We start from the raw sequence: 24,560 nt of genomic DNA on the forward strand, positions 1-24,560 counted from the left end.
CAGAAGAGAATGTTTTTATTTTCCGAAGCACAGAGGAGTTAGACAGAATGTAAAAAACACAGATGAAGCTAACAGTGATGATGTGCGTTGGCAGAAACACACCGAGGTCAACCCGACAGATTAAGGCAGCTCTACGTCCATCTTTAGCTCCTTTGACACAAGGTCAAAGGTCGTATCTGCTCTGAATCTTAACTACAAACATTCAGATGAACGTCTGTCAAAGGGCACAATTTGAAGGTTCACCAACTCTATGGTTTAGAGCTCACAGAGGGGAGCAAGGCGGGCGATAATGTTTGTCTTTATTTGTCTGTTAGCATAATATCTCATGAAGCCCTGAATGGATTGGAATGAAACAGCTGATTAACTTTAGAGCCAAGCTAAAATCTGTTATCCTCGGTTAACAGAGCTGAGAGAACACAGCTGACAGCTAACAGAGACAGGCGAAAACATGATCGCCCACCTTTCACCCCTCAGCGGTGGGCGACAACAACAACAACAACAACAACAGGAGTAAATAATGCTGCAGCTTCACACGAAGCCAGTTGGAGCGCATGCCCGCATGCTGAAGAGGAGGAGGAGGTCTGAGAGATGAAGAGCACTTAGGCTGATTCTTGACCTTTGACCCCTGAGCCGAGGGGGAGGAGCCTGAGCAACGGCCAATCAGATCACAGTTCGCACCTGATAAACAGTTCTGTTCAAGAAGTCTGGATCTCTGGGTCCAATTGTGACCAGGACCAGGTCTCTGAACCTGGTTCAGTGAGTCCGCTCCAGGTCCTGGTCTGGAGACGGGTCTGAGTCTGCTCCAGGTCCTGGTCTGGAGATGGGTCTGAGTCTCCTCCAGGTCCTGGTCTGGAGACGGGTCCCCTTCAGGTTCAGGTCTAGAGACGGGTCCAGTGAGTCCTTAAACTCAGGTTCTGGTCTCCTCGCAGGTGAAGAGGAATTGTTCTGGATCCAGATGGACCTCTTCAGGTTCTGACAGTCCTGATCTAAATTCTGTGATTTTCCACTCAGTTTGTAGGTACTGAATGCAGCACAATCCTCAAAGGTTAAACCAATCGGATCCTGCTGGGCTCAGACTGTTCGGACCTGGTCTTGCCAGGCTCAGACGTGTTCGGACCTGGTCCTGCCAGGCTCAGACGTGTTTGAACCTGGTCCTGCCGGGCCAAGAGGTGTTTGGACCTGGTCCGGGCTCAGACGTGTTTGGACCGGATCCTGCCGGGCTCAGACGTGGTTCTGCCGGGCTCAGGGCCTTCACACCTGGCAGATGTTGTAGTAGACTGTGTGGGCCTGCCTCTGGCCCACCGGGTCGCCCATGGCGTCAAACACAGAACTCCCTCTGTGGACATGGATCTCCGTCATCGGGACCTGGACGCTGTGGGAGTTGCAGTGAGGAGTCTGAGTCCCGTATGACGGAACCGTCTGCAGAGGAAACAGAACCGGGTTAGCCTTCAGCCTGTAAACGCTCATCATCCTCACTTCCTGTTCTGATTTAGACACAGAAACAAGGTATGTTCAGTTCTGCTGGGTTCTGACCTCACCTGTCAACAGAAATGTTCTCTCAGATTCAAGCAATAATCAGAAATATGGATTAAAACTCATCAGATTCGAGAAACGGCGCCACCCAGCGGCCTGATGTGTCCAACACAGACATATCAGTCTGCTATTCATCACTGCCTGTCATGAGTGTTAATAAACTAATTAACTCATTATTACTCCACATGCTAACTAGCATCCTTCGAGGTGGGTTAACCAGTAGCTACAGGACTGTTTAAATCTTTTAACTTAATCCACAGTTAACTACGGTGTGGTTTAAAACGATTCCAAACCAAATCTGACTCCATCCTACTGATTATAATATTTCTGCTTAAACACATAAAGAAAAAGCCCAGTTCTGGATGGTTCTGCTCAGGAATGGAGCGCCTCAGAAGAGGCTCAGCAGGAACCAAAGTCCAACAGTGGATTTAATCTGTTGTGAGCAAACGCTGCAGTAATCCAATCTAATCTGATCTGATCTGAGGCCATGAATGAAGGAACAAACTCAGAACCTGTCCTGGGTTCTGTCACAGAATACAAAAGGTTCTCAGAGGTTAAAGGTGGAACATTTCAGAGTTCCTCATGTTTGGTTATTCACTCAGAAGTTATTTTATCTTCAAGATAAATTTAAACTCAACATGTTCCTATAGTGACTGTTGAGTCAGCATTCAAGCTGTTATTAGCTAGTTTAGCTAAATTTAGCTGCTGTTGTGCTTCTTTTAGCTGCTGTGGATCAGTTTTGGTCATTCTCAGCTCAGTGATCTCCTTCCTCGAGGTGTCTCCTGGATTTTAAAGCAAGCGGAGAAGCTGAACTGGCTGCTGTTGTGCTCCTTTTAGCTGCTGTTTGATCCTTTAAGCTGCTGTTGTGCTTCTTTTAGCTGCTGTTTGCTTCTTTTAGCTGCTGTTTGCTCCTTTTAGCTGCTGTTTGCTTCTTTTAGCTGTTGTGGAGTCAAACATGTTTACCTTTCCGGCTCCACTCAGGGGGAAGTCTTTCCGACACAGGTGAGCGATGATTCCTGCCGCCAAGGCGTCTCCGAGGACGTTGATCATGGTCCGAAACCTGTCCCTGCAGAGACGGGGGGAAGCTGTCAGACGCCGAACAGGACAGAGACTCTTTATAACGATCAGCTCTTTGACCTACAGGATCCAATCAATGGCCACGATGAGCGTGATGTCATCCGGTGGCAGCCCCACAGAGGTGAGTACGATCACCATGGTAACCAGGCCGGCCTGAGGGATCCCGGCCGCTCCGATGCTGGCAGCCGTCGCTGTGATGCTGGAAGATGGAGGACAGATGTGAAACTCAGAGCAGCTTTTAACAGACAAACTGTTCTCAGCAGATTTTAGTCTTTTCTTGGTGAAACAGGAAATAAACGAGACAGAAAGGAGTCAACATTCACCTCTCACACCACTTTACCTGATGGTGACCAACTGGCCGAAGTCCAGCTCGTAGTCATTAACCTGGGCAATAAATATGGCCGCCACAGCCTCGTACAGCGCAGTGCCATCCATGTTGATGGTGGCTCCCACAGGGAGGACGAAGCGGGCAATCTGCCGGTCCACATGGCAGTTCTCCAACAAGCACTTCATGGTGATGGGCAGCGTGGCCGAGCTGACAAACACGAATCAGAATTCAGCTTTACAAACCTGAAGAAACCATCAGGGGTTAAAGGTCAGAGCCGGACTGACCTGGAGGAGGTGGCCAGGGCGATGACCATGGCCTGTAGCAGCCCACGGATGTATCTGAAGGGGTTCTTCCTGGTGAGGATGAAGTAAAACAACGGGAGGAGGAGGAGGCCGTGAACGAAGAGGCCAGTGAGAACGGTGATGCCGTACCAGCCCAGCTTTTTCCCCAATGTGCTCGGGTCCTGCATGTCCAGGATCTTCCCTGCCACCAAGAAGATGATCCCGAATGGGAAGTACCTAAGCGGACAGGAAGCTCGTGAGATGTGTAGCTGATGGGATTGACTCTCAGCTACTACAACACCAAACTTTAGCTCAGTCTTTGTACATTTCACTGAGGTACAGCAATGTCTCGTTGGCTAAAGCTGGTGGTTCATGAAACACAAACAAAAACATTATCACCTGCCTTTCAGCAGCGGGCGATAAAAGTCTGACAGAAAAATGAGGTTCTCAGAAAAGTTCCCACTACGGTACGAAACTGGTTCTTTAGATAAATAATAACAGCACGTACCTGTTCCTTTAACAAGAAGCTAAACTGTTCAATAAAAGAAGTTTATGTGTTATCATAAATCTGGACAACATGAGAAACTTTCTCACCTCCTGCCACCAAAGAATTAAACTTGTTTCAATAATAAAGATAAAATGGTTGACAGCTGCTGTTTAAACATATATATATTTAAGTTAATAATTGTCTGAATTTAAAAGAAAAAAAGTGGAATTTTGTTTTGTTTTCTCTGTTCATCTGCAGCCAAATCCACCTGTTTCCTGTTTCCTGGCTCTAAATGTTTGTGTCAGACGGGGAGGGAGGGGTTCAATCAGCTCAGGAGAGTCCTGCAGCGCCAAGACACAGTGACATCACTGGCAGCACGTTTTCACCACCTGACGGGTCATCGGGTCAGATCCATGAGTCTCTCAGCAGTGGGGCAAAGAGCTCAAAGAGTTCGGTTCTGAAAATGTTCGGGTGCAATGACTGAAACCAAACCCAAAGAAAAACTCAGATCACTTTAACAGATCCTGGGGATAGTCTGGATCACTGGAGAGAAAATACCAAAAAATCAGGGCCAGATGAAGACTTATGTACGGAGCTCACCACACGGCAGCGTTGATGATCTTCATCACACACTCGTTGATGCACTGGCAGACACTGATTAGAGGAGCACCACGCTCCCCCATCCTGCCCAGCAGCAGACCTGCAGAACCACAAAACCCAGACAGCCATGATGGAACAGAGGAGGAAGAAAAGCATGATGGGTAATACAGAAACCGGGTTAGAGCTCCAAACAGGACCGGGTTAGAACTCCAAACAGGACTGGGTTAGATCTCCAAAGAGGACCGGGTTAGAACTCCAAACAGGACTGGGTTAGATCTCCAAAGAGGACCGGGTTAGAACTCCAAACAGGACTAGGTTAGAAATCCAAACGGGACTGGGTTTAGAGCTCCAATCAGGACCGGGTTTAGAACTCCAACCAGGACTGGGTTTAGAGCTCCAAACAGGACCGGGTTAGAGCTCCAAACAGGACTGGGTTTAGAACTCCAAACAGGACTGGGTTTAGAGCTCCAATCAGGACCAGGTTTAGAACTCCAACCAGGACACGGTTTAGAGATCCAACCAGGACCCGGTTTAGAGATCCAAACAGGATTGGGTTTAAAGCTCCAGTCAGGACTGGGTTAGAACTCCAAACAGGACTGGGTTTAGAACTCCAAACGGGACTGGGTTTAGAACTCCAAACGGGACTGGGTTTAGAGCTCCTTATAGGACTGGGTTTAGAGCTCACAGTAAGTAAACACCATGGATGTCTACAGAGGGATTTTTTGCAGAGTTTTGGTGAATTTTCTCTGTTGTATGACGTTCTGCGCGTTGGTTACTGTTCTGCAGTACTGAGCCCAGCTCACCCATGGTGGCAGAGAAGATGACGATCCCGAGGACGTTCATCTGCTGACTGCTGCCTGGACTCGTCTTGTAGATGACCTCAGGGGGCGGAGTCAGCTCCAGGTACACTGTTCGACCTTTGGGGTCGCTGTCGTCAGGGACAACGTAGACGAAGTTGGGTTGGATGGTTTTGGTCGGAACCTTAAGGATTGGGATCAGGTCCGTTTTGTACTGAAGACAGAGTCGGGTTGTTAAAGGAAGGAATGGGTGGAGGACTTATAGAATCGAGGACCTGCTGGGTCTTACCTGCTGAAAGGTGGCTTCGACCAGGTTGGAGGGAACCATGTTTCTGTGGAGCAGGAAGAGAAGACAGTGACTGTTGGTTTGTTGGTTTTTGGGTCCGGTTGGTTCTGATTGGGTCACCCAGACTAACAGATATTAGTTTTTTTCTCTCGTTGAATAATTTCCTCCTCAGGTGTCAGTCTGGACCTGGACCTTTTTGTTCCTGCTTCTTCTCCTAAATCCCTCCTGAAAACTTTCCTCTTGGAGACAAAAACGTCTTACTTTTTAAAAGGTTGTTGGACAGAAAATTCAGGTTTTAAAAGAAAGTTATTTCAAAAAACAAGAGTCAGAAAGACCTGCTGTAGCAGAAAACAGGAAGAACACTGATCAGCCAAAACATTATGACCTATGGCCTACTACTGAGCAGATTTCAGCCCTGATTCTCCTGGGGGTCTCCTGTGGACCTCTAGGGGTTTCCTGTGGACCTCTGAGGGTCTCCTGTGGATCTCTGGGGGTCTTCTGTGGACCTCTATGGGTCTTCTGTGAACCTCTGAGGGTCTCCTGTGGACCTCTGGGGGTCTCCTTGGACCTTCTAGATCAGTAACAATGTTTAGGAAGGTTCTACGGGTCAAAGGAACATTCACATGATCAACTAGACCCAAAGTGTTCCTTCTGGACTTTGTTTAAATCCCACTGCCCCCACCGGCTCACTTTTCTCCCATAATGCACCCTGGTACCATGTCCTCTCCAGGTAAGAGACAAAAGAACCATTCATGTGATCCATTAGACCAGACCACCTTCCATTTCTCTGTGATCCAGTTCTGATCCTTTGTAGGAGCTTTGGGTGCCGGACCTGGGTCAACATGGACTCCCTGACCCCCCTGAAGCTACACAGAACCGAAGCCAACAAACTGGGATGCTCTGTGGGTTCTGACACCTTTCTGTCAGACCCAACAGGAGCTTCTTCAGCTCCAACACTTCTTCTTATGGATCAGAACAACACAGGTCACCCTTTGGTACAGACTAGCCTGCCTCTGGGTCTCTAGTTTTCCTTCCATGGACCGGTTTATGCAGGTTCTGACCTCTGCAGACCAGGAAAATCTCACAGAGCTGCAGATGTGGAGATTTCCATCCCTGGTTCTGGTTAAAGAGAGAAAATCCGCCTGAAATCTGTAAAGTAAACAATGTTTGTTTACAGTAAACTTCAGATAAACAACCAACATGTTGGCTGGAAGAAGCTCAGGCTGCTCTCCTTTACGATTCAAACAAACACCAACAACCGGGCCGTTCCAGAACTCCTCATGGAGTACTGCAGCTTGTGTGGGGTCAGAGGTCAACGGGATGGCGATGTGTCACCCGTGCAGCTCGTTCCAAAGCGGCACGAGAGCTCGGTCTGCCAACGTGCGCAGCAGAGATCAGTGACTCGGTTAATCTGTCACTCATCCTGCAGGATTACTAAAAATACCTCCACTCAGCCCCAACCCTAATGGGATTGATGAGCGAGAACGAGTTCTACGTTCTGTTGACTGTCGGGTCTTTGGTGCCGGTCCATTCTGCGTAAAGAGGTCAGAACAAACCCAAACCTGGGTCACTTTTATGGGCTATCCGGTCCTTGTAGAAGCAAAGCAATGGGTTGGACTCCTCCAGCTGTCCCTGGTCTCTGATCCTGTTTGTGGGGGTTCTTGCTTGGGGAACCTCAGAAAAATGTGGTTCTGTAGGCGTCTTCAGACCCGGACCTTCAGGGCTGCACCGGGGCGGGTCACAGCTCTCAGCCTGAGGTTTGAGTCTGCCTCAGTCAAAGGAGGTCCAGAATCTCGGACCAGTGACAGTCAGATGGAGCAGCTAGCTAAAAGCAGCAGAATGGTAGCAGAAAGTTAAAGAAAGCAACATCACAGCCAGAAGCTGAAGGAATGTTTTTGACCCTCCCTTCTCTCTTTCTCTCAGGAGGGTTAAGGAACTGAAAGGTTCTCCGTGTATTTCTATGGGGAACATATTTGTATATTATGAAAAATATAAAAGTTATAAAAACCAATAGTTTTGGCTCCCACGTCCTGAACTACTAGAACAGCACAACGTCTGATGAAGGCGTTGCCAAAAAGAAAAAAACAAGAAAACAAACCATGAGTCAGCGTTTCACACCAGGGAGAGCTGACTCACTCAAGGCTTCAGGGTAACACAGTGTTTACAAACTGACCTGCCGGGCTGACAGGTGACCTCTGACCTCTCTCACCTGATCAAGTCGAGCAGGGCGTCAGCTGACGTCATGAAGGGCCCACCGCCCAGCCGGTTGCTGTCCATCTCCGTCCCCACGCCAGGTTTGATGAGGAGGACGAGCATGATGCCCACCACCACGGCAATGAAGGTGGTCCACAGGTAGTAGGTGACGGTGAGGACGCCCATCCTGCAGCACGCCTTAGACTCCATCGACGACAGGCCCGACATCAAACTGGACCATAAGAACGAACGAGAAGTCAGCGAGGACAGACAATCAGACATCAAGTGTTTCTGAGAGCAGGAAGCAGCGATCCGTCCAGATTAATTGGACCAAAACTAAACCAAAACACAGAATCACTGAAAAACTGAGTCCAACTGAGCCCAGCTGAGCCCAACTGAGCCCAACTGTCCAACTGAGCCCAACTGTCCAACTTAGTCCAACTGAGTCCAACTGAGCCCAACTGAATCCATCTGACCCAACTCAGTCCAACTGAGTCCATCTGAGCCCAACTGTCCAACTTAGCCCAACTGACCCAACTGAGACCAGCTGAGCCCAAGTGAGTCCAACTGACCCAGTTGAGCTCAATTGAGTCCAACTGAGCCCAACTGAGTCCAACTGTCCAACTGAGCCCAACTGAGTCCAATAACCTCGTAGAAGCAGCTGTTGCTGCCCATCAACCTGGGAAGGGTCAAAGGTCATTTCCAAACTATCTGGAGTCCATCGTTCTACAGAGAGAAAGATTATTCACAAGAGGAAACATTTCAGACAGCTGCTGATCTTCACCCTGAAGGTCAGACCATGCAGTGCTCAGAGGAATGAGCTCCATCTCAGACTCTACAGGCCTAGCAGGTCAAAGGTCAAAGGTTAAAGCCTCTTCTCTCTAAAAACAGCATGGCAGCTCGACTTGAAGGAACCACAAGACTTCTGGACCAGAACCAGACCAAAGGACAGATGTTTACCCAGAATGCACTGCAGCAAACAGCTCCTCCCAGTTGTCAGCGTGGTGGTGGAGGGCTGATGGTTTGGGCTGATTTTATTTTAGTTCCTGTTTTCATTTGTGGCGCTTCCTGTTTCCACCTCTGTTCATCAATCGTAATCGACCTTAGCAGACACAAGCATGGCTCTCACTCAGTCAGTTTATAGATATTTAAGTAAAATTTGGAGTGGTTGTAGCTGATCATGAAAGATCTTTGCATCCTTGAGATATTTTGCTAACAGAGACAGACGAACACTCAGCTGCAGGTGAAATCATTATCAGTTCAAAATGTCTCAGTAACAGGCAGCTCTGGCAGAAATCAGATGCTTTTAGGAGAAAAGAACGAAAGGAAACTGATGTAATGTTTGAACAGAACCATAAAAACCAGAGAACCTTTCAGCTCCTTGGTCCTCGTACCTGGAGGTGATGAGAGGAAGGATGAGCATCTTCAGCATCCTCATCAGCAGCTCCCCGGGAAAAGAGAAGTAGATCTTGGCCTGAGGTGGAAAAAAGGAAAACAGCTTTTAGTAGAAAATAAAACAACACTTTTCACGTCTCTTTAGTTTCAGTTCAGTCCTGAAGACAAACGGGACCTGTCCTCTATTCTCTGACCTGCTTTCAGTTAGTCTGAGTCGCTGCAGTGATCAGACGCTTCAGCACACCTTCTAACTCAGTGGCCTCTGGTCCTGGTCCCAGTTCTGGTCCTGGTCTGTGTCCTGGTCCTGGAGGACCAACATCCTGCATGTTTCAGGCGTTTCTCTGTTCTGACTCACCTGATCTAAATGACTGAGTGATGAACCTGAAGAGCAGAGAAACACCTGAAACATGCAGGATGTAGGTCCTCCAGGATCAGGACTGGGACCTGGACCAGGACCGGAGACCACAGGTTTAACTGAACACATATGACCTCAGGTGAGGGAACGTTCAGCTGAAGCTTCAGACTTTAGTTTTGTTGGATTTAATCTTTGAAATGTCTGCCTCACAGCGAGCAGGAAAATACTGAATACTTTTACAGAAACAGATGTTGTTTCAACAGAAAAACTATTCATCCAAGGAATGCATGTCGCCGGCTTTTAGAGACCATGAGAAAAGATGGAACGCTTGGAAATAACATCGTAGACAACAATTTAACACAAACCTCAGCTCAGCCTGTAAAAACGACTCAGTTATAGTCTGTATATATATATATATATATATATATATATTTATTTATTTATAGTCAAAGTGAATCAGCTGTAGACGAACATCCAGTGAGTACTTCCTGAGTTTCATGAGTCATGAGATATTTAGCTAACAGAAACACACAGAGCCAGTTACATGACTGCCTGCCTTTCATAGATGTGGACATGATGATTGATTCATGAATCAGTTATTTGATGAATCCATTAAAAGTCACATGACTCCATTACTTCTGTCCTTCCTCTGAGCCATTGGTCATGTGACCCGGCGCTGAAGCGTAAACAAAGAAACACGAGCAGCTGAGACTCCACGGTGTGTTCAGGCGCACCTCGTAAACTCAGAAAACTACATTTCATTCCCCACCAAGGTCCAGAACTCCTGATCCGGTCCTGAGATCCAGACGTTCCCGTAATCTGGTGAAACGTTCCGGATCAACGCTCCGGACTTTCAGGGGTTTTCTCTGGACTCATTTTCAGTCCTTGTTCCTGAAGGCTTTGAGGAAACTCTCGGTTGTCTTTTTCCGATTGGTTGTTGCTGTGAGCCTCAGACAGATCGGTAGTCTGAGCCCCAGAACCCCTCCTGGTTCCACAAGGTTAGAACCATAAATCTGTAATTACTGAGATCTCTTAAGAATCAAACACGCCATCGACTTGTAGAGCCTCAACCCCCCCCACCCCCAGACATCCAAGAGCTACATGTCCTGAGTTATTCATGTTTGATCCCCCTGACCCCCAACCCGACCCTAGGCGAAGGGGTTTGGTTCTGTACCTGCGTGGACAGCTGGGTTCCCCTCAGCGTGAAGCCTAACGTGCACCCGGTGAGCACGGCAACAACAGACAGCGTCAGCAGCCCGTTCTTCTTGCAGAAATCCCTCACGTTCCTCCAGTGGTCCTTCTTCAACGGATCCAGGAAGAAGAACTTGACTCGGTCCCCCATTGTCCTTCCTGCAGCTCCGGGAGCGAAGGAACTCTGATCAGAGCGGGACTCCTCCTCGCCGCTCGGTAAGAGAAGCTCCTCCATGCCCTGAAAGGTTGTGGGGTGGTCCTGGCACGGTGACAGACCTGCGAGAGCCTCCGACGAGCTCACCTCTTCCACAGGATTAAATAATCAGTGATCAGAGCAGAGAGGCCCTGCAGGACGGCTGCAGGAAGACTTAGAGCCATAAGAGGCTTAAAGAGGTGGAAGAAAACCCCCTCGCCTTTGTTGTGGCACCTGTTGTTTCAGGGGAATTGTCCAGCACAGAGAGATCAGAGCTGGTTTAGACTTAACCACTGAACCTGTTTTCTATTAACATGATCGGGGAATCTGTCTGTTGAACCCAGAAACACAACAGACGTCCTGGACATCCAGGCCTCACCTCCGGTCAGGACGTCCGGCTCACGAGCAGCAGAACTCGCTCTGGAATGAGCTCAGCCTCAGGTTTCTGTCTCATTTAGCTATAATCTGTTATTTCCTGTGACACCATGACAGCTGTGTTTAATAGTTTCCAGATGAGCAGTGTAACCTTCAGGGATCTACAGACTCAAATGTCTCAAAGGTCAAGGAGGGAAACTCAGACCCAGATTTCCTGTTTGTTTCAATCATGAATAAATGCTCAGAATCTGGTTTAAATTAGTTTAATTCCACCGGACAAAAGTAAAATCCCTCTAAGACAAGAACCTGATAAATAATTAGACATACAAAACAGATTTCAGATAAAATAACCCAAAACAAAAACTCCGGGTTTATGGCTTCAAGAAGATAAAAACTTATCAGCAGGATGATGTTTTGACACTGAACGGGTTTGGTTTTTGGTTTTCAGCAGTTATTTATGTTACAATAAAACCTTCAACCTCAGATTGATCAGCGTCAAACTATTTCTCCAAACTGAGGTTGGTCTATCCACAGCAGGTAAGATACTAACTGTTTTTTCATTGAGTATTGCCCTCAAGAAACCTGAGCTTTTCTTTGGTGTGCAGGTTTCTTTTCTAGCAAATAAAAATCTTACAAACTTCAAACCCAGGTCGAAGCTGAACAGAAACAGGTCTCAGGAGGTTAAACAAAAGGTTTTGTACAAAAATCTGATAATTTTAAGTCCTGAAGAAGAAACGGAGCGTGGGTAGACCCAACCTCCATGTTTCCTTGTCCTCCCCAGCTGATTGTTGGCAGGATGGTTCCCGAGCTGAGGACCGAGGTTTAACTTCCTGTTTCTGTCGTTTTGTTTTAAAAAAGGAACTAAATAAAGTTCTCGTACTGCAGAATGAAACATCTGAGGGGTCCTGAAAGAGGAGAAACTGCAACACGAAGGAAAGAAACTCATCGTTTAACGGATCGAATGTCGAGAGGAGAAAGTCTCCAGAACTCCAGCTGCTCAGAACCCAGAAACCCGGAGGAGGCTCGGCTGCCAGGTTGTTTCAGAACCGTCCATCGAAAGCCTGAAAGAGCTGGAACTTCAGTCCAGGATCAGAGTAAAAACGTTTCAGAACTCGATATGAAGATGTTCTGCTGCACCGACTCTTCCTCCACTTCCTGCCTGTCACCACTTGATGAAGACGAGCACAGCGAGCACGGCGTAGCCCAGGATGAGGAAGAGCACTTTGAGGAGCCGGTCTTGTTTGTCTTCCAGCTCCCGGGACAGAATCTCAAAGAAAGTGATGAACAGGAAGGTTCCAGCGGCGAGTCCCTGCAGCAACACCGACACGATGCTGCCGGCCAGCGTCTGCGCCGATTCAATGCCCATCCCCACCACCGAGCCCAGCGGGATCATCAGGCTGACCGTGACGCCCAGCTTGGCTGCATCTTTCATGCCGAGTGACGCTTTGGCCACGCTGACCCCAAGGGCCACGGCGGCCAGCGTTTCGTGCACGGCCACGCCCAGAAACAGGCCGCCCAGCTTGGCGCCATCTTCCTGCAGGCCGAGCGCCAGCCCCTCGAACACCGAGTGAGCCGACAGAGCCAGAACCAGGCCCGCCAGACGCAGAGGCCCCGCCCCCGCCAGCTCAGCCGGAGCAAAGTGTGCGTGATGGTGTCCGTGGGCGTGGGCGTGGCCTCCGCCTCCATCCGAGGAGATGAAGGGCGTGTCGTACTCAGAGTCGCTGCCGGCTTCCGAGCCGCCGGCGTTAAACGTCTCCAGGTCGATGAAGGACGGTTTCTCCTTCCTGAAGGTAAGGATGGCCTGCTCCACGAAGACGGTGAGGAAGAACCCCACCATCATCATCGTCTCCGCCAGGGGATAATCCCCGCCAATCTGCAGCTGCTTGAACACATCGTCCACCTGCAGAGGAGGAACCAGCAACACGTGAAGATGCGGTGTAGCAGCTCGTAATCAACCTGTTTGTGTCAGTGAAGACTCCTCAGGTGTGTGTGTGCATGTGTGTGTGTGTGTGCGCGCGCGTTCACCTTGTCTCTGACGGCAGGAAGCAGAGCGTTGAAGCACGTAGCAAGGAACACGCCTCCTCCGAAAGAGTTGCACAGAGCCAGCGCCCGGCGGTACCTAGTCGCCTTCTCGTAGTCGACCAGCAGGAGGCGCACCGGGATCAGAACGCCAGCCAGCATGAGGCAGAACAATCCCAGCAGGCCGAGCAGCTTGGTCACCAGGATCTGCATCCTGTCTGCACAGACGCTACGAGCAACAGAACGTCATCACTGAGGGCTGCTGGGAAATCTCTGCTGGTTTCACTGGAGGAGACACAAACAGCAGCAGTCAGAGGAGAACCAGGAGGAACCAGGAGAACCAGAACCTGATAAACCTGCTGGTCTTCACTGGTCCCAACCTGATCCAGGCTCAGAAACAGACAGGTCCTGGAAGACAGCTGGACTCTGACAGATAAAACTTCCCTGTCAGGACCTGCGGGTCAGTCCGTCGGGTTCTGTTGTGAACAAACATATTCACTGAAAGGGTTTCTAATTTAAAACTAAAGTGTCAGAATTCCCAAAAACAATGAAGTTCTGGTCCCAAACTGATGATGAGGGTAATTATTTGATCCACTTCTATTTATTTAGGTTATTTTCTGTCAATGGAAGGCATTATTTACCTGCTTGTTTTAGAGTTAACCAAAATGTGCTCATATAAAGTCAACAAAGAAATCCCCAGTTTTAAATAACATAATATATGTTAGAGGTAAAAAGATAAAGAGTTTTATCTCTAACTCACAGCTGGGAAACAACTTTAACATCTGCAGGTAGACTAAAAAATAATCCACGATGGTGAATTTTTATTTCACTCCAGTGTTTAATGTCGAAAACCTGATAAGTTAAATAAATCCTTCACTTTCTGAAACATTTGTTTTTAAATACTTCAATACTCAAATAAAAGATGATTTAAATAAAGGATGATTTAATTTGACCTGAAGAGGCTTTATGGCCTAAAATCATTTTACTTTAATCTCACAACAAACGAGATTTATTATTAAAACACATTTTAAATCAATTAGCTGTTTACACCCCGACCCCGCTGATTGTTGATAAAGAACATGTTCAGTTTTAATCCGACACGGGAAGACCGGATGTACTCAGCTTCCTGTCGGGACTTTCAAAATAAGACATCTAATCTACCAAAGTAATCTGAAGCGCGAGGCTGTTTTATGTTAGTGTATCAAAGATCTAAAGTAAAAAAAAAAAAAAACCTTTAGGAACGTTTTTAATTCCTGGTGTCTGAAACCAGGACCCTTCAGGGTGACGTAAACACGTGATCTATCCACTTCCGGCTGAACGCCTGCTAGCAGCGGCTAACAGGTAGTCGTTAGCTACTGAGCAGCTAAAACAGCTAACGGCCTCAGAGAGTCCGAGTTTCAGACAGGAACCGTTCTCCTCCGAGTACATGGAGACAAACCGGGTCCTTCAGAACAGCACGAGCCTCAGGCAGGATTACCTGCGCGGGCATCCGTCCTCTTCTCCGGCAGGTGCAGAAAACAAACTTCCGGGTTGACGCTGATTGGTGGGTTCCCGATGACGCAACTCCAAGGTTATTTGTTTTTCTGGTTTAGACAAATGTTGCTTTTGTAATCGCCAGATTTAACCCCTAAGACTTTGTTTTAATTATTTGTTTTCAATATTTGATTTAGAAAATCACGGATATCCTTATATAATCAGAATAATTAAACTAAAACCGTTAGAGATTCTCAGATAAATGCGCTAAACACGACACCTGATAAGATTTAAATGAGTGATTTTATCAACTGCAGGTCACAATGTGTCACGTTACAATAGAGACAGGGTGTGTTTTTCAGGAATATCATAGATTAGAGAACAAATTCTTTGAAAATAACCAGTCAGATTGATTTCTTGTTATTGTTTCATCAAACAGCAGACCTATTTCCTGTCAGCGCTCCTTCTGGATCAATCCAAGTGAAAAGATTTACTCCATGTGTACGGCTGAAGAAGAGCCTGCTTGTTGTGAGGATTTGATGGCCTTCAGGAGGTTTATTTTGTGAAACGGATTCAAGGTAAAATAACAAAAAGCAGGGCTGCTTTAGGGCTACGGTGTCCTGTGTCTCACTAACTGCAGAATACACAAAGAATTTACAAAGTAGAATAAATCAGGTGCTTTATTTTCTAAAAGACTCTTTTCTTTCTTTCATATTCTTTAAGACCTGGAAACACTAAAAGCAAACTTTTCAGGACTGCGAAGGAACCGACAGCAGGAGATTCACATGGAAACATGCAGGGTTCCTTCAAGGTTCCTTTTTAAAGAACATTACAGTTCAAATTTAAGACTCATATTCTAAAACAACCTGATTCTTTCCCAGGAAAGGCTGAGTGTCCGTCAATAAATGCCTCCTGAACGTTCAGTTGGAGCAGGTTTCTGATTTTCTGCAGATAAATGAATTAAAGGGACAGGTCTATAACCTGACAGATTCCTGCCTCCTATGTTCTCACCTGTTCTTATTAAACCGTACAGGACGGAACAATCACCAGGCATCAGACAGGAGGAAGTAAAACGTTGAGCTCTTTTTAATGAAACTGTTCCCCTCGCAGCTCCACGTGGCCGAAGAGTTTATAAAGTTCATCTTCACTAAATGACACTCATTCACCAGAACAAAAAAAGAAGGTGTTTAAAGTTAAACTGTTGTTTTTAAGAGGAAACGGAACATTTCAAGTTCGCAGCACATCTGAGTTCCTGTTGGTTTCTGAGCTCCTCGTCAGAACCACACAGAGCCGTAGGAAGTGGCGCCTCGCGGCTCTCACGCTCAGAAACCTCCTCCGAGTCCTGCGACTTTTACAATCTACATCAGAAAGGGAAAAAAGGTCAGACGCTGCCTCCTCTTCCTCCTCCGACCTGAAACACATCCGACAAACAAACATCAGAAGCTAGAATCTAACTTTAGACGCGTCGCCGATGAGGACAACTGAGTCATCTTCCAGAGAGTCGTTGCTGCCGTTTGTCCCAGCAGAGCTGTCGTAGCTTCCTGAGTAGTTCCACATCCAACATTTACTGATGATCCGATGCTAATTGTTTTAGCTTTTCTATGGTGTTAGCATCTATGCTAATAGCTGTCAGCCTGTGATTATTAAGGTTTTTTGACATGTTTGATCAAACACTCCTTATCTGCAAGCACTGTTTATTTACATGAAATAACTCTTTTAAGTTTCAAAATAATAAAAATACACCAGTAACTGTTTTATAATCGCAGCCTCAGAGGTTCCTAAAGGTTCCCGGGTTCACCCAGAAACTGTTCTGAGATTTAAACTTCCGTCGTTTTACTTTTAACTGGTTAAATCTGAAAACTCTGTTTTATTTACTTATTAATTTAGAAATTAATATTTCACAAAACTAAAACAAGAAATTAGCTAAAGCCTGAAGACTTTATTCAGTGTTTTACATCAGAAAAACTAAATGTTTCTCAGTCAGAAATCAGAAATCCTGACTCAAGTTGAAGCCAAATAATGCATATCGCCCACCACCTTTCATGTGATCTGTTAGCGCTCAGACCACGTGTTAGGGATGACTCTCAGCTACTACCACATCAAGTTTTAGCTCAACATCTGTAAAGCTGACTGAGTTTAAGCCATGTTTGTGTTTTTAAGGCACAGAACAGAAAAGTGGAGCCGTCCACGTTGGGTGGTTTGTCGGTGAAATAATTTAAGGTGGTATTTGGCGTTCCTCAGAGCTCGCTGCTCTGTTGTTTTTAAGCGACCTCTTTGGTTGATGGATGTGTGCACGTACGGTCCACAGGCGTCACTGCTGCTCCTCATTTCCGGCGCTGGGCGTTCGGTTGCGGATTTGACTCCTCAGCTGTTCGATGAGTTCAGGGTTCTGCTGCTGCATCTGCTGCGCGAACTGCTGGCCTCTGCAACACAAACCTCTGTCAGCGGCATCACCACACGCAGTGGGAACACCTGAACAACAGATACCCACGCCTGGATCAGTCCTGAGAGGTCCCCAGGTCCCTGAGCTCCTGGGGCTGGGGCTGGGGCTGGGGCTGGGGCTGGACCACCTCCACCTCCTCCTGCTCCTGCTCCCCCTAATCCTCCTCCCATCCCTCCACCTCCACCGCCTCCTCCTCCTCCTCCCATCCCGCCGTACGCTCCAGACATCATCCCTGACATCCTGTGAGGCAGAGAGCAGACAGGAAGTTAGCTTGTACAGACAGCGCAGAAGAAGAAATGAGGCGGTGACTGAAAGACTCACAGCTGCTGAACCTGAGGATTGTTCATCAGAGTCGAGGCCTGAGGAGAAACAAGCAGATGTTGAGGATGGCAGACAGAAAACTTTAAAGTCTGCTGACAGGAAAGTAAAATAATCAAACAAATGTTTAATCCTGGCATTAATATTAAAGATGATCATTGTTCAAACAGCTGGATGACTTTTCTTCTCCAACAGAAACGAGAAAAGGATTCAACCTTATTAAGGTTTAAACTGACGCCGGATCACTGATCTGAGACCAGCTGGGGACGGACAGATGAAAGGTTTCAGCTCCAACGGTTTTATTTTCAGAAAGAATTTGAGTTTCCGTTGGTTCAAACATCAGCTTGTGGCGCTCCTCGGGGATCAGTCCGTTCCTCCAGGATTTGTAAACATTTTCTGGGATCCTTGAAGCCTCAAAATGTTTGATTTTTCAGCAGCTTCTTTCAGAAAGTTGTGCTCAAAGCTCCACTGTTTCCAAGCTGCATTTGTTCTTGTATTTTAGCTCATTTATGTCTTAATGTTTTTGGTTCTGTGTGTCTAAAAACCTGAACATCCTGAATAAACTCACCATGTTCATGAAGCCGGGGTTACTAAGCAGACCAGCCAGGTCCATTCCTCCCAAACCTGCAGACTGAGAGACAGAACACAGTTTCATACGAAGGCAGAACCCACGGAGACACGTCCTCTCGTCCCATCTGCTCTTACCGGACTGGACGTCTCCATCTTCTCCTCGGCGATCTTCAGGTTGGTTTTGTACGTGTCATTATCTGGGTCGAGCTCCAGAGCCTTCTTATAGTAACTGACAGCTTCTGCGTGTTTGTTGAGGCTGGACAGAGCTAAACTGAAAGGCGGAGACACGAAGACATCAGGAAGACGCAGTGATGTGCGGTGAAGTTCATGGTTAGTGAGGCACTGACTCCTTTAGAGTCAGATTTACAAATATATAAACCCAAAAGGGTAGCTTATTCAATTGACTACTAGTTATTTCATATCTCATCAATTCTTCACACACTCTCTCTCACACGTAAGGTACGTAAAGATAAGAAAAAAACATTACAATTACCATTTTGGCAGACCGATGGAGCAAAACACAAAAATTAATGTCTCGCGGGCCGTGCATGTGACTCTCACACGCCTCTGCGTAAAAGGACAGCAGCAACAAGCACCCGTTGGCTCACGTACGGAGTCAGTGTGGCAGAGTACTGCCCTGCCTCACCCTGTGCCTTTTTCTCTGCGGTTTTATGTCCCCTCAACAAAACTAAATATGTCACTAACAAACATTAAACGTAAATGGTTAAAGACATTAGCCAGACTGTGGAAAATCAGGCTATATAAACCATTATATTGGCGACATGCAGCGATACGGCAACAGGCACGGGCCAACTCCATGTATCAACCCAGTTTGTGATGGATTGCGCAATCAGAGGTGAGGCTCGGCTCGTTGCTGCCGCACCTCGCGTTTCACCCTCATATTTGAACAGGAAATATGCAATTTCAGCGATTTTGACTATAAAAATGTTGGAAATTAATCATACATAAATATCAGTGGACAATATATTAATATTCATTTTATGTTATCATTTTTTTTCTTGTCATGATGACAGGTGAGGCTCTGCCTCTGACAGGTCAGGCAGAGCCTCACCTGCCTCCCCCGACCGCACGTCCCTGGGAAGACGTCAGGAAGACCAGCTGAGAGGCCACCTCGCCTGCTAAAGTTTTAAACAAACATCTCAGCCCTCAGAGTCTGTGTTGGGGACGAGTCTCAGCTACTACCACACCTAAAACGAGTTATACACGTTCTTCCTGTTTGCCAAAGTGGATTAGCTGTGGTGGCCATCTTGAATCAGGGTAACAGCTGGTGATTACTTTCCAAGTTTTATTAAAATCCCACCTACAGTTCCTGACAAACAGACCAACCCGGACACTGGTGGTTACATGATTGCCCGTCGTTCATGGTGGCACTGATTTCTACCTGGAGGATCGGGTTCTGCTGATGTTCTGGCAGGTTCTGGGTTGGATAAACCCTCAGGACACACCTGATGTTCTGATAGGTGGAACTTCAGGTTTTCTTTGTGACCTGCTGAGGGGGAAGTTCTCAAGACAAGAAGCAGGAAGGCCCTCCCTGAGTGGAAATTGTTGTGTGTTTTATTAAAACCAGGTAAATATCTCTGACTGAGCAGAACCTGGTCTGATTTGCTGCAGTTCCCCTCCACACCAGCAGGTGGAGCCTGTTAGCAGTGCGTTCACTGACCTCCGCTCTGCAGAAGCAGGTGAACTTCTCCACACACTGCTCTTTAGCTTCTTTGTTCTTAAAACACTGAACCAAACATTCCCTGAAGACTGTTTGTGTTACAGTCAGCTCAGACACACTGGACGTGTCCGTCTCCTGGTTTCAGGACAGGAGGACAGTTATCGGATGTCTCACCCCATGCGTCCGTAGGCTTTGCTGTAGTTCGGGTCGATGCTGATGGCCCGCTCACAGTCCTGCACGGCGCCGGCGTAGTTCCCCAGTTTACTGTAGGCTGCCGCTCTGTAACCATGACAACAGAACCGTCAGCTTCTCCTCGATTCACATCAACAAAGTCAGAAGTAGAGCTTTTATTATTGAGCCTGACTTCTGTAGGAGAACCACTTCCTGGTTCTACAGACTGAGGAGGCAGAACCTCACTTTGAAAATGGCTGAAACATCCCTTTAACTCATCCTTTTATAAAATCTGAGAGAGGACACGGTCTTCAAGTGACTCCTTTGGTTCTGATAGGTTCAGAACCTCAGACTGTCCCTCAGTCAGAGGACAGACCCGCCCCTCGGACAGACCTGTTGCAGTAGTAGACGGCGTTCTGGGGGTTCAGGGCGATGGCCTCGGAGTAAAACTGGACCGCTGCGGCGAAGTTCTCCACCTTCATCTGGTCGTTTCCTGCAGGAGAAACCAAACCGGTTTCAAGATGTGAGACGTGGACCTCTCGAAGGTCCTCTCGTGTAGAGCTGCTGGGTCTGATTTATTTATGCTCCAAACGAGACAACAGGAAAAGCTGAAAGTCAGATTTTTCTCTGATTTTGGTCAACAGTGAAGACAACAAACAGCATAATGATAAATAAACCATGTATTCATGTCTTGGTGTCTTCTTGTCTTTTTGTCTTAGGACGCGTTTCTGCTGACTGAATGTTCAGTTCAGGACCTTCTTAGAGAAATGAAACCTGTCAAACTCACCGTCACCCTTCAACCTCTCCGCCTCAGCTTTCTGCTCTTCTGTCGGAGAACTCGAGCCGGAGTCGGCGTTGGGTTGCGACGGGGCCGGAAACTGTTCCACACCAGAACCGGGTCAGACAGAACCCCCAGCGACAGGAGACAGAAACAACACGTTCACTGTTTCACACAGATTCATTAAAGCAGCGGAACATGGATGGCCTTCTTGTCCTGAAGACAGTTTTTAAATCTTATGTTTCTTTTGAGGATTAACGATCTCCTCGCGGCTGTCAGATCGCAGAGCTGCTGAAGGCTCCTCCTACCTTGGCTGTGGCGGCGGCAAAGATCTCTGGTAACGTCACGGGGACGGCGAGGCTCTGGTCATCAATGGAAACGTCAAACGCCGTCTCCAAACACTGAGCAGCAACTAAAGAGAAACAGACGGAGCAACAAGTCTAAAACCTGCTGGAGGAGGAACAAATGAAACCTGCAGCTTCGTTAGTGACCCGTTCGGTTCCACAGCTGATATTTTAAACACGGGGACCTGTTTGTCCACACGTGTCTGCTGCTGGGACTCTGGTCTCAACTGGACACAGCTGCTCAGGACCCACCTTCCAGGCTCTCCTGAGCATCTGGGGTCAGATTCCCCACCCGGAGCTGGTCGTGGAGGAACTGGATGATGGAGAAGGCCAGACGCTTGGTGTCTGTCATGGTGACGGAGGTTCAGACGTCTTTGTGTCCACCGAGGGAGACACCTGGAGGAAAACCATAAACCAGTTGAGGACAAGTGTCCAGAGACGTGACTTTATTCCAAATGAACTCAGATCTTCTGTTAGGAAAAATATCAGGAAAACATTCCCACTGAACGGATCTCAGAAGCTCTGCTTCGGTTTGAGATGTTCAAACTTCAGGGATTATTTTCTGTGAGAAGAAAAAACCCGGTCCCATTTGGAGCTCTAAACCCGGTCCGGTTTGGAACTCTGCAGCTCAGAGTTGAAACAGGAAGTTGGTCTTTAATGGCTGAACTGAGGTTTTAGATCTTTAACAGTTTGTAAACAGTCTCAGGTTAAGATGGAGGATTAACCTCCGGATGTTGAACTCAGACTCTGATGACGTTACTTTAACTTCAATCTCTCTTCTTCTTCAGTTTCTTCAGTGTTTCTATCTCCTTCCACCCAGTGTGTCTCTCTGCTGGAGGACTGATGGTGTCCTTTCAGAGGTCAGAGGTCACACACCCAAACTCTCATTGACTTCAATTGTTTCTGAGCTTCATCAAGAAGTGAAAGCTCTTTTTAACTTGTCAAACTGGATCATTCTAACTCTCTCCAGTTCAGCTTGATTATTTTATATCATTTATAATTCTCACACAGTTTTGTCCTCCTGTTCCTCTCAGTTTGTCTCAGTCTGCTGGGGAAAAGCCCCACAGATCGGGTTGGTCCAGAAGGTTCTGGCAGCCCGGGATCCGGGTCAACCCGTCAGAGAAAGAATATTCCAGCAGCTCGGCAGGATGCGGGTCACAGACCTGCTCCGTGTCATCCAGAAACATTACAACTGATGTAACAGTTTAGTCACTGAGAACCCGCATTAATCTGAACCGCTGCAGGAATCTGAAGGGCGAAGCCGCAGCTGCCAGCTCAAAATTTAAATATAAAAAACTGGTAACATGTTTATTTGACAGAAGCCGAACTGACTAACGGGTATTAATAAATAAATTAGTTTGTTAGCTTTTTCTCCAGTATGGGTGCGGATTGATTCCGCACACGTTTTGTGTTTTTTGTAGATTTTTCTCACGAGAGTTCGGCGAGTTCGCCTCTACACCATACTAGCACTCAGAGAGCTAACCGTCTGTTTACTTCGGTTCTGTCGCGTAAAGAAACCCATCCCGGTTCCGTATCAGAGCCGGAAGCACTGCTGCTCGCTGCCCTTACCTGAAGACTCCGTGTTTCAGGTGAGAAACTGCAGGTAAAGCCCCGGAGAAGCGAGGTTAGCTTTACTCCGCTGAGTAACACTGCTGCTAATCACTGAGCTGGCGCGGGCTGATGACGTCACGAGCAAGTGCAGATGTGACGTTAGTAGAGGCTGTAAAAAGTTCGTTTAAGTCATAATTTTTAAACATTATCATAAACACATGACTGAACAGTCTATATTCATGAGATGGGAAGTTATATATTTTAAATATGACTCGTTTTAAGTTTTAAAATGTTTCCAAGTTAGTTTTTTAAATGATGTTTTGTGGGATGGAGAGAACAACATGCTCTGACAGGAGTGAACTTTAGTGATAACCAGGGTACTTACAGGCGATAAGAAGAAAATACACAAAGAAAATAAAGATTTAGATATAAAACTGGAACCATCTGACTTCTGCTGTTCTTGAACTTTGATCTGGAGAAAAAGTTGAGGCTCAAAACAACAATTTAATAAAGTTTAATAAACCCTTTCAAAATCTGTGATGCTTCAGATTTTTATTGTTTTCCAAAGAAAAGTTTTTCTGCTACAACAGTAAGATTTAAAAACCAGAACCTGGATGATTTCAGGTTGTGTTCCGTTTCTTCTTTTAATCTTATGTTTCTGTTAGAAAATGAAACTCTGTTTTTCATTTTTTTGTTGTTGCGTCAAACCGTAAAGTTTGTTCTTTGATCCCGGATAAGAGTTTCATCCTGATGGAGTTTCCTGCTTCGACTCGAGGATTTCCTGGGAAACACTGGTCTCAGCAGGATGGAAGTCCTGATCTGGGTCATTGGTTTGAGAACGTTGGAGGTCCTGATCCGATCCTGAAGGGTTCTCCGTCTGAATGTTTTCTGTTTGATCCAGAACCGAGGCAGGCTTCGGACCTGCCTCCTCCTTCGGACTCTTGGCCCCCCTGCGGCTCCTGAGTCCCAGGCGCAGCAAACTACGGTGCACCGTGTGTTCAGACACCTTCCTGTCAGAACCGGCGTTCACCTCCTCTGCTATCTGAGCCACGGTGGCCCTCCTGTTGGACTGGACCAGCCGTGCCAGCCTTCGCTCCCCGCGCTCGTCAATGAGCCTGGGTCTACCGTGACCCTGCCGCTGGTTGACCATCTTCCCTTGTCGGGACCACCTCTGGAAGGTGCTGACCACGGCGGAGCGCGAACAGCCCACCACCAACGCCGTTTTGGAGATGCTCCGACCCAGGCGCCTCGCCATCACGATCTGACCTTTCTCAAAGTCGCTTAAATCTTTCCCCTTCCCCATGTTTGCTTCTTCTTCAGGGACAAGGCGTTCACCTGCTGCCTTATAAGCCCTGCCCACTGCCAGCTGCCATGGTAACCAGGTGGGTGTCACTTCAGCAGCCCGTCAGCCCTTCTACGCCGGAACATTAAAGTCCACTGTCCATAGTGGCGCGGCGGAGCCTAACATCAGAACCCGAAGCGGTCCGAAAGGGTCTCTGAGCACCAGAGTCCAGGTCACAGCGCCGAAAAGTCGCCGTTCTCCGGTTCAGTCCTAAGTTCTGCAGAGAAACAGAGAACGGGTTCTGAATCCTGTAGTTTGTTTCTGAAGAATATTTAAAACCAGAGTTTGGGATCAATGAACCTGAACCTGGAATGCATATCACCGGCCAGAGACCAGCTCATGACTCTCAGCTACTACCACACCAAATCTGAGCTCCGGAGCCATTTATGTTTGATAAAGCCTATTAGCTGTGGTGGCCATCTTGAATTGGACTGCCTCCAAAGGTTCTTTAGTTGTAGTCGTTCATTCAATGATTATTTTCTAAAAGTTTCAATAAGATTTGCTGAGTGGGTCATGAGGTATTTTGCTAACAGACACAGGTTAAAGATTACCAGAACCAAAGGGTTCTTTCCACTCTGGTTCCAGAAGGAGCTCAGAGTTCTGGTTGGCGTGTGAAGGTTCAGAAGTTCGGACAGGTGAGGTGGCGACAAAACAAGCAGTGAAATTAATTCACCTGGACCCTGAAGTGGACCGGAAGTGAGGACAGATGGAACCTGGTTCCACTCACAACCTCGCGGGTGCTCCACCTTAACTTTCTTTAACGATAAATAAAAACATTT

The 24,560-nt window shown here is 47.2% G+C and overlaps 4 protein-coding genes and 1 long non-coding RNA gene across 12 annotated transcripts in view; 2 read left to right on the top strand and 3 right to left on the bottom strand.

Moving 5' to 3' along the window:
* The window catches only part of LOC108247555 (zinc finger protein 2 homolog), a 461,981-nt gene that overhangs the window by 423,083 nt on the left and 14,338 nt on the right, over positions 1 to 24,560 (top strand). The gene's annotated exons all lie outside the window — the stretch shown is intronic.
* On the bottom strand, positions 926 to 11,853 carry LOC108247549 (excitatory amino acid transporter 5). The gene is made up of 12 exons (XM_025010488.2): positions 11,848 to 11,853; positions 10,507 to 10,824; positions 8,977 to 9,056; positions 7,599 to 7,814; positions 5,393 to 5,435; positions 5,110 to 5,317; positions 4,307 to 4,406; positions 3,223 to 3,456; positions 2,951 to 3,145; positions 2,675 to 2,809; positions 2,497 to 2,599; positions 926 to 1,419 (listed from the first exon to the last, which is right to left on the bottom strand). The coding sequence occupies exons 1-12, from the start codon at positions 11,851 to 11,853 to the stop codon at positions 1,252 to 1,254; spliced, it is 1,806 nt and encodes a 601-aa protein (XP_024866256.2). The 3' UTR covers positions 926 to 1,251.
* On the bottom strand, positions 11,339 to 14,685 carry LOC108247572 (zinc transporter ZIP3). Of its 2 annotated transcripts, XM_025010495.2 has the most exons (4): positions 14,588 to 14,607; positions 13,491 to 13,586; positions 13,117 to 13,395; positions 11,339 to 12,991 (listed from the first exon to the last, which is right to left on the bottom strand). In XM_025010495.2, the coding sequence occupies exons 3-4, from the start codon at positions 13,321 to 13,323 to the stop codon at positions 12,254 to 12,256; spliced, it is 945 nt and encodes a 314-aa protein (XP_024866263.1). In that variant the 5' UTR covers positions 13,324 to 13,395; positions 13,491 to 13,586; positions 14,588 to 14,607; the 3' UTR covers positions 11,339 to 12,253. The 2 variants fall into 2 exon arrangements, with proteins under 2 accessions (XP_024866263.1, XP_017291307.1); XM_017435818.2 differs by lacking the exon at positions 13,491 to 13,586 and having other exon boundaries at positions 14,588 to 14,685.
* LOC119617942 lies at positions 14,514 to 15,946 on the top strand. 2 transcript variants are annotated; one of them, XR_005234428.1, is made up of 2 exons: positions 14,514 to 14,653; positions 15,023 to 15,946. It is a non-coding gene; the product is annotated as an uncharacterized LOC119617942 (long non-coding RNA). The 2 variants fall into 2 exon arrangements; XR_005234427.1 differs by having other exon boundaries at positions 14,542 to 14,680.
* sgta (small glutamine-rich tetratricopeptide repeat (TPR)-containing, alpha) lies at positions 15,652 to 22,602 on the bottom strand. 2 transcript variants are annotated; one of them, XM_017435810.3, is made up of 12 exons: positions 22,458 to 22,602; positions 21,141 to 21,284; positions 20,853 to 20,956; positions 20,554 to 20,644; positions 20,160 to 20,259; positions 19,770 to 19,874; positions 18,050 to 18,185; positions 17,913 to 17,975; positions 17,348 to 17,385; positions 17,075 to 17,266; positions 16,883 to 17,006; positions 15,652 to 15,941 (listed from the first exon to the last, which is right to left on the bottom strand). In XM_017435810.3, exons 2-11 carry the CDS (start codon positions 21,238 to 21,240, stop codon positions 16,895 to 16,897), a joined length of 1,041 nt encoding a protein of 346 aa, XP_017291299.1. In that variant the 5' UTR covers positions 21,241 to 21,284; positions 22,458 to 22,602; the 3' UTR covers positions 15,652 to 15,941; positions 16,883 to 16,894. The 2 variants fall into 2 exon arrangements, with proteins under 2 accessions (XP_017291299.1, XP_017291300.1); XM_017435811.3 differs by having other exon boundaries at positions 15,652 to 15,994.

The sequence above is a fragment of the Kryptolebias marmoratus genome, linkage group LG18 (genome assembly GCF_001649575.2).
Source record: "Kryptolebias marmoratus isolate JLee-2015 linkage group LG18, ASM164957v2, whole genome shotgun sequence".
NCBI lineage: Eukaryota > Metazoa > Chordata > Actinopteri > Cyprinodontiformes > Rivulidae > Kryptolebias > Kryptolebias marmoratus.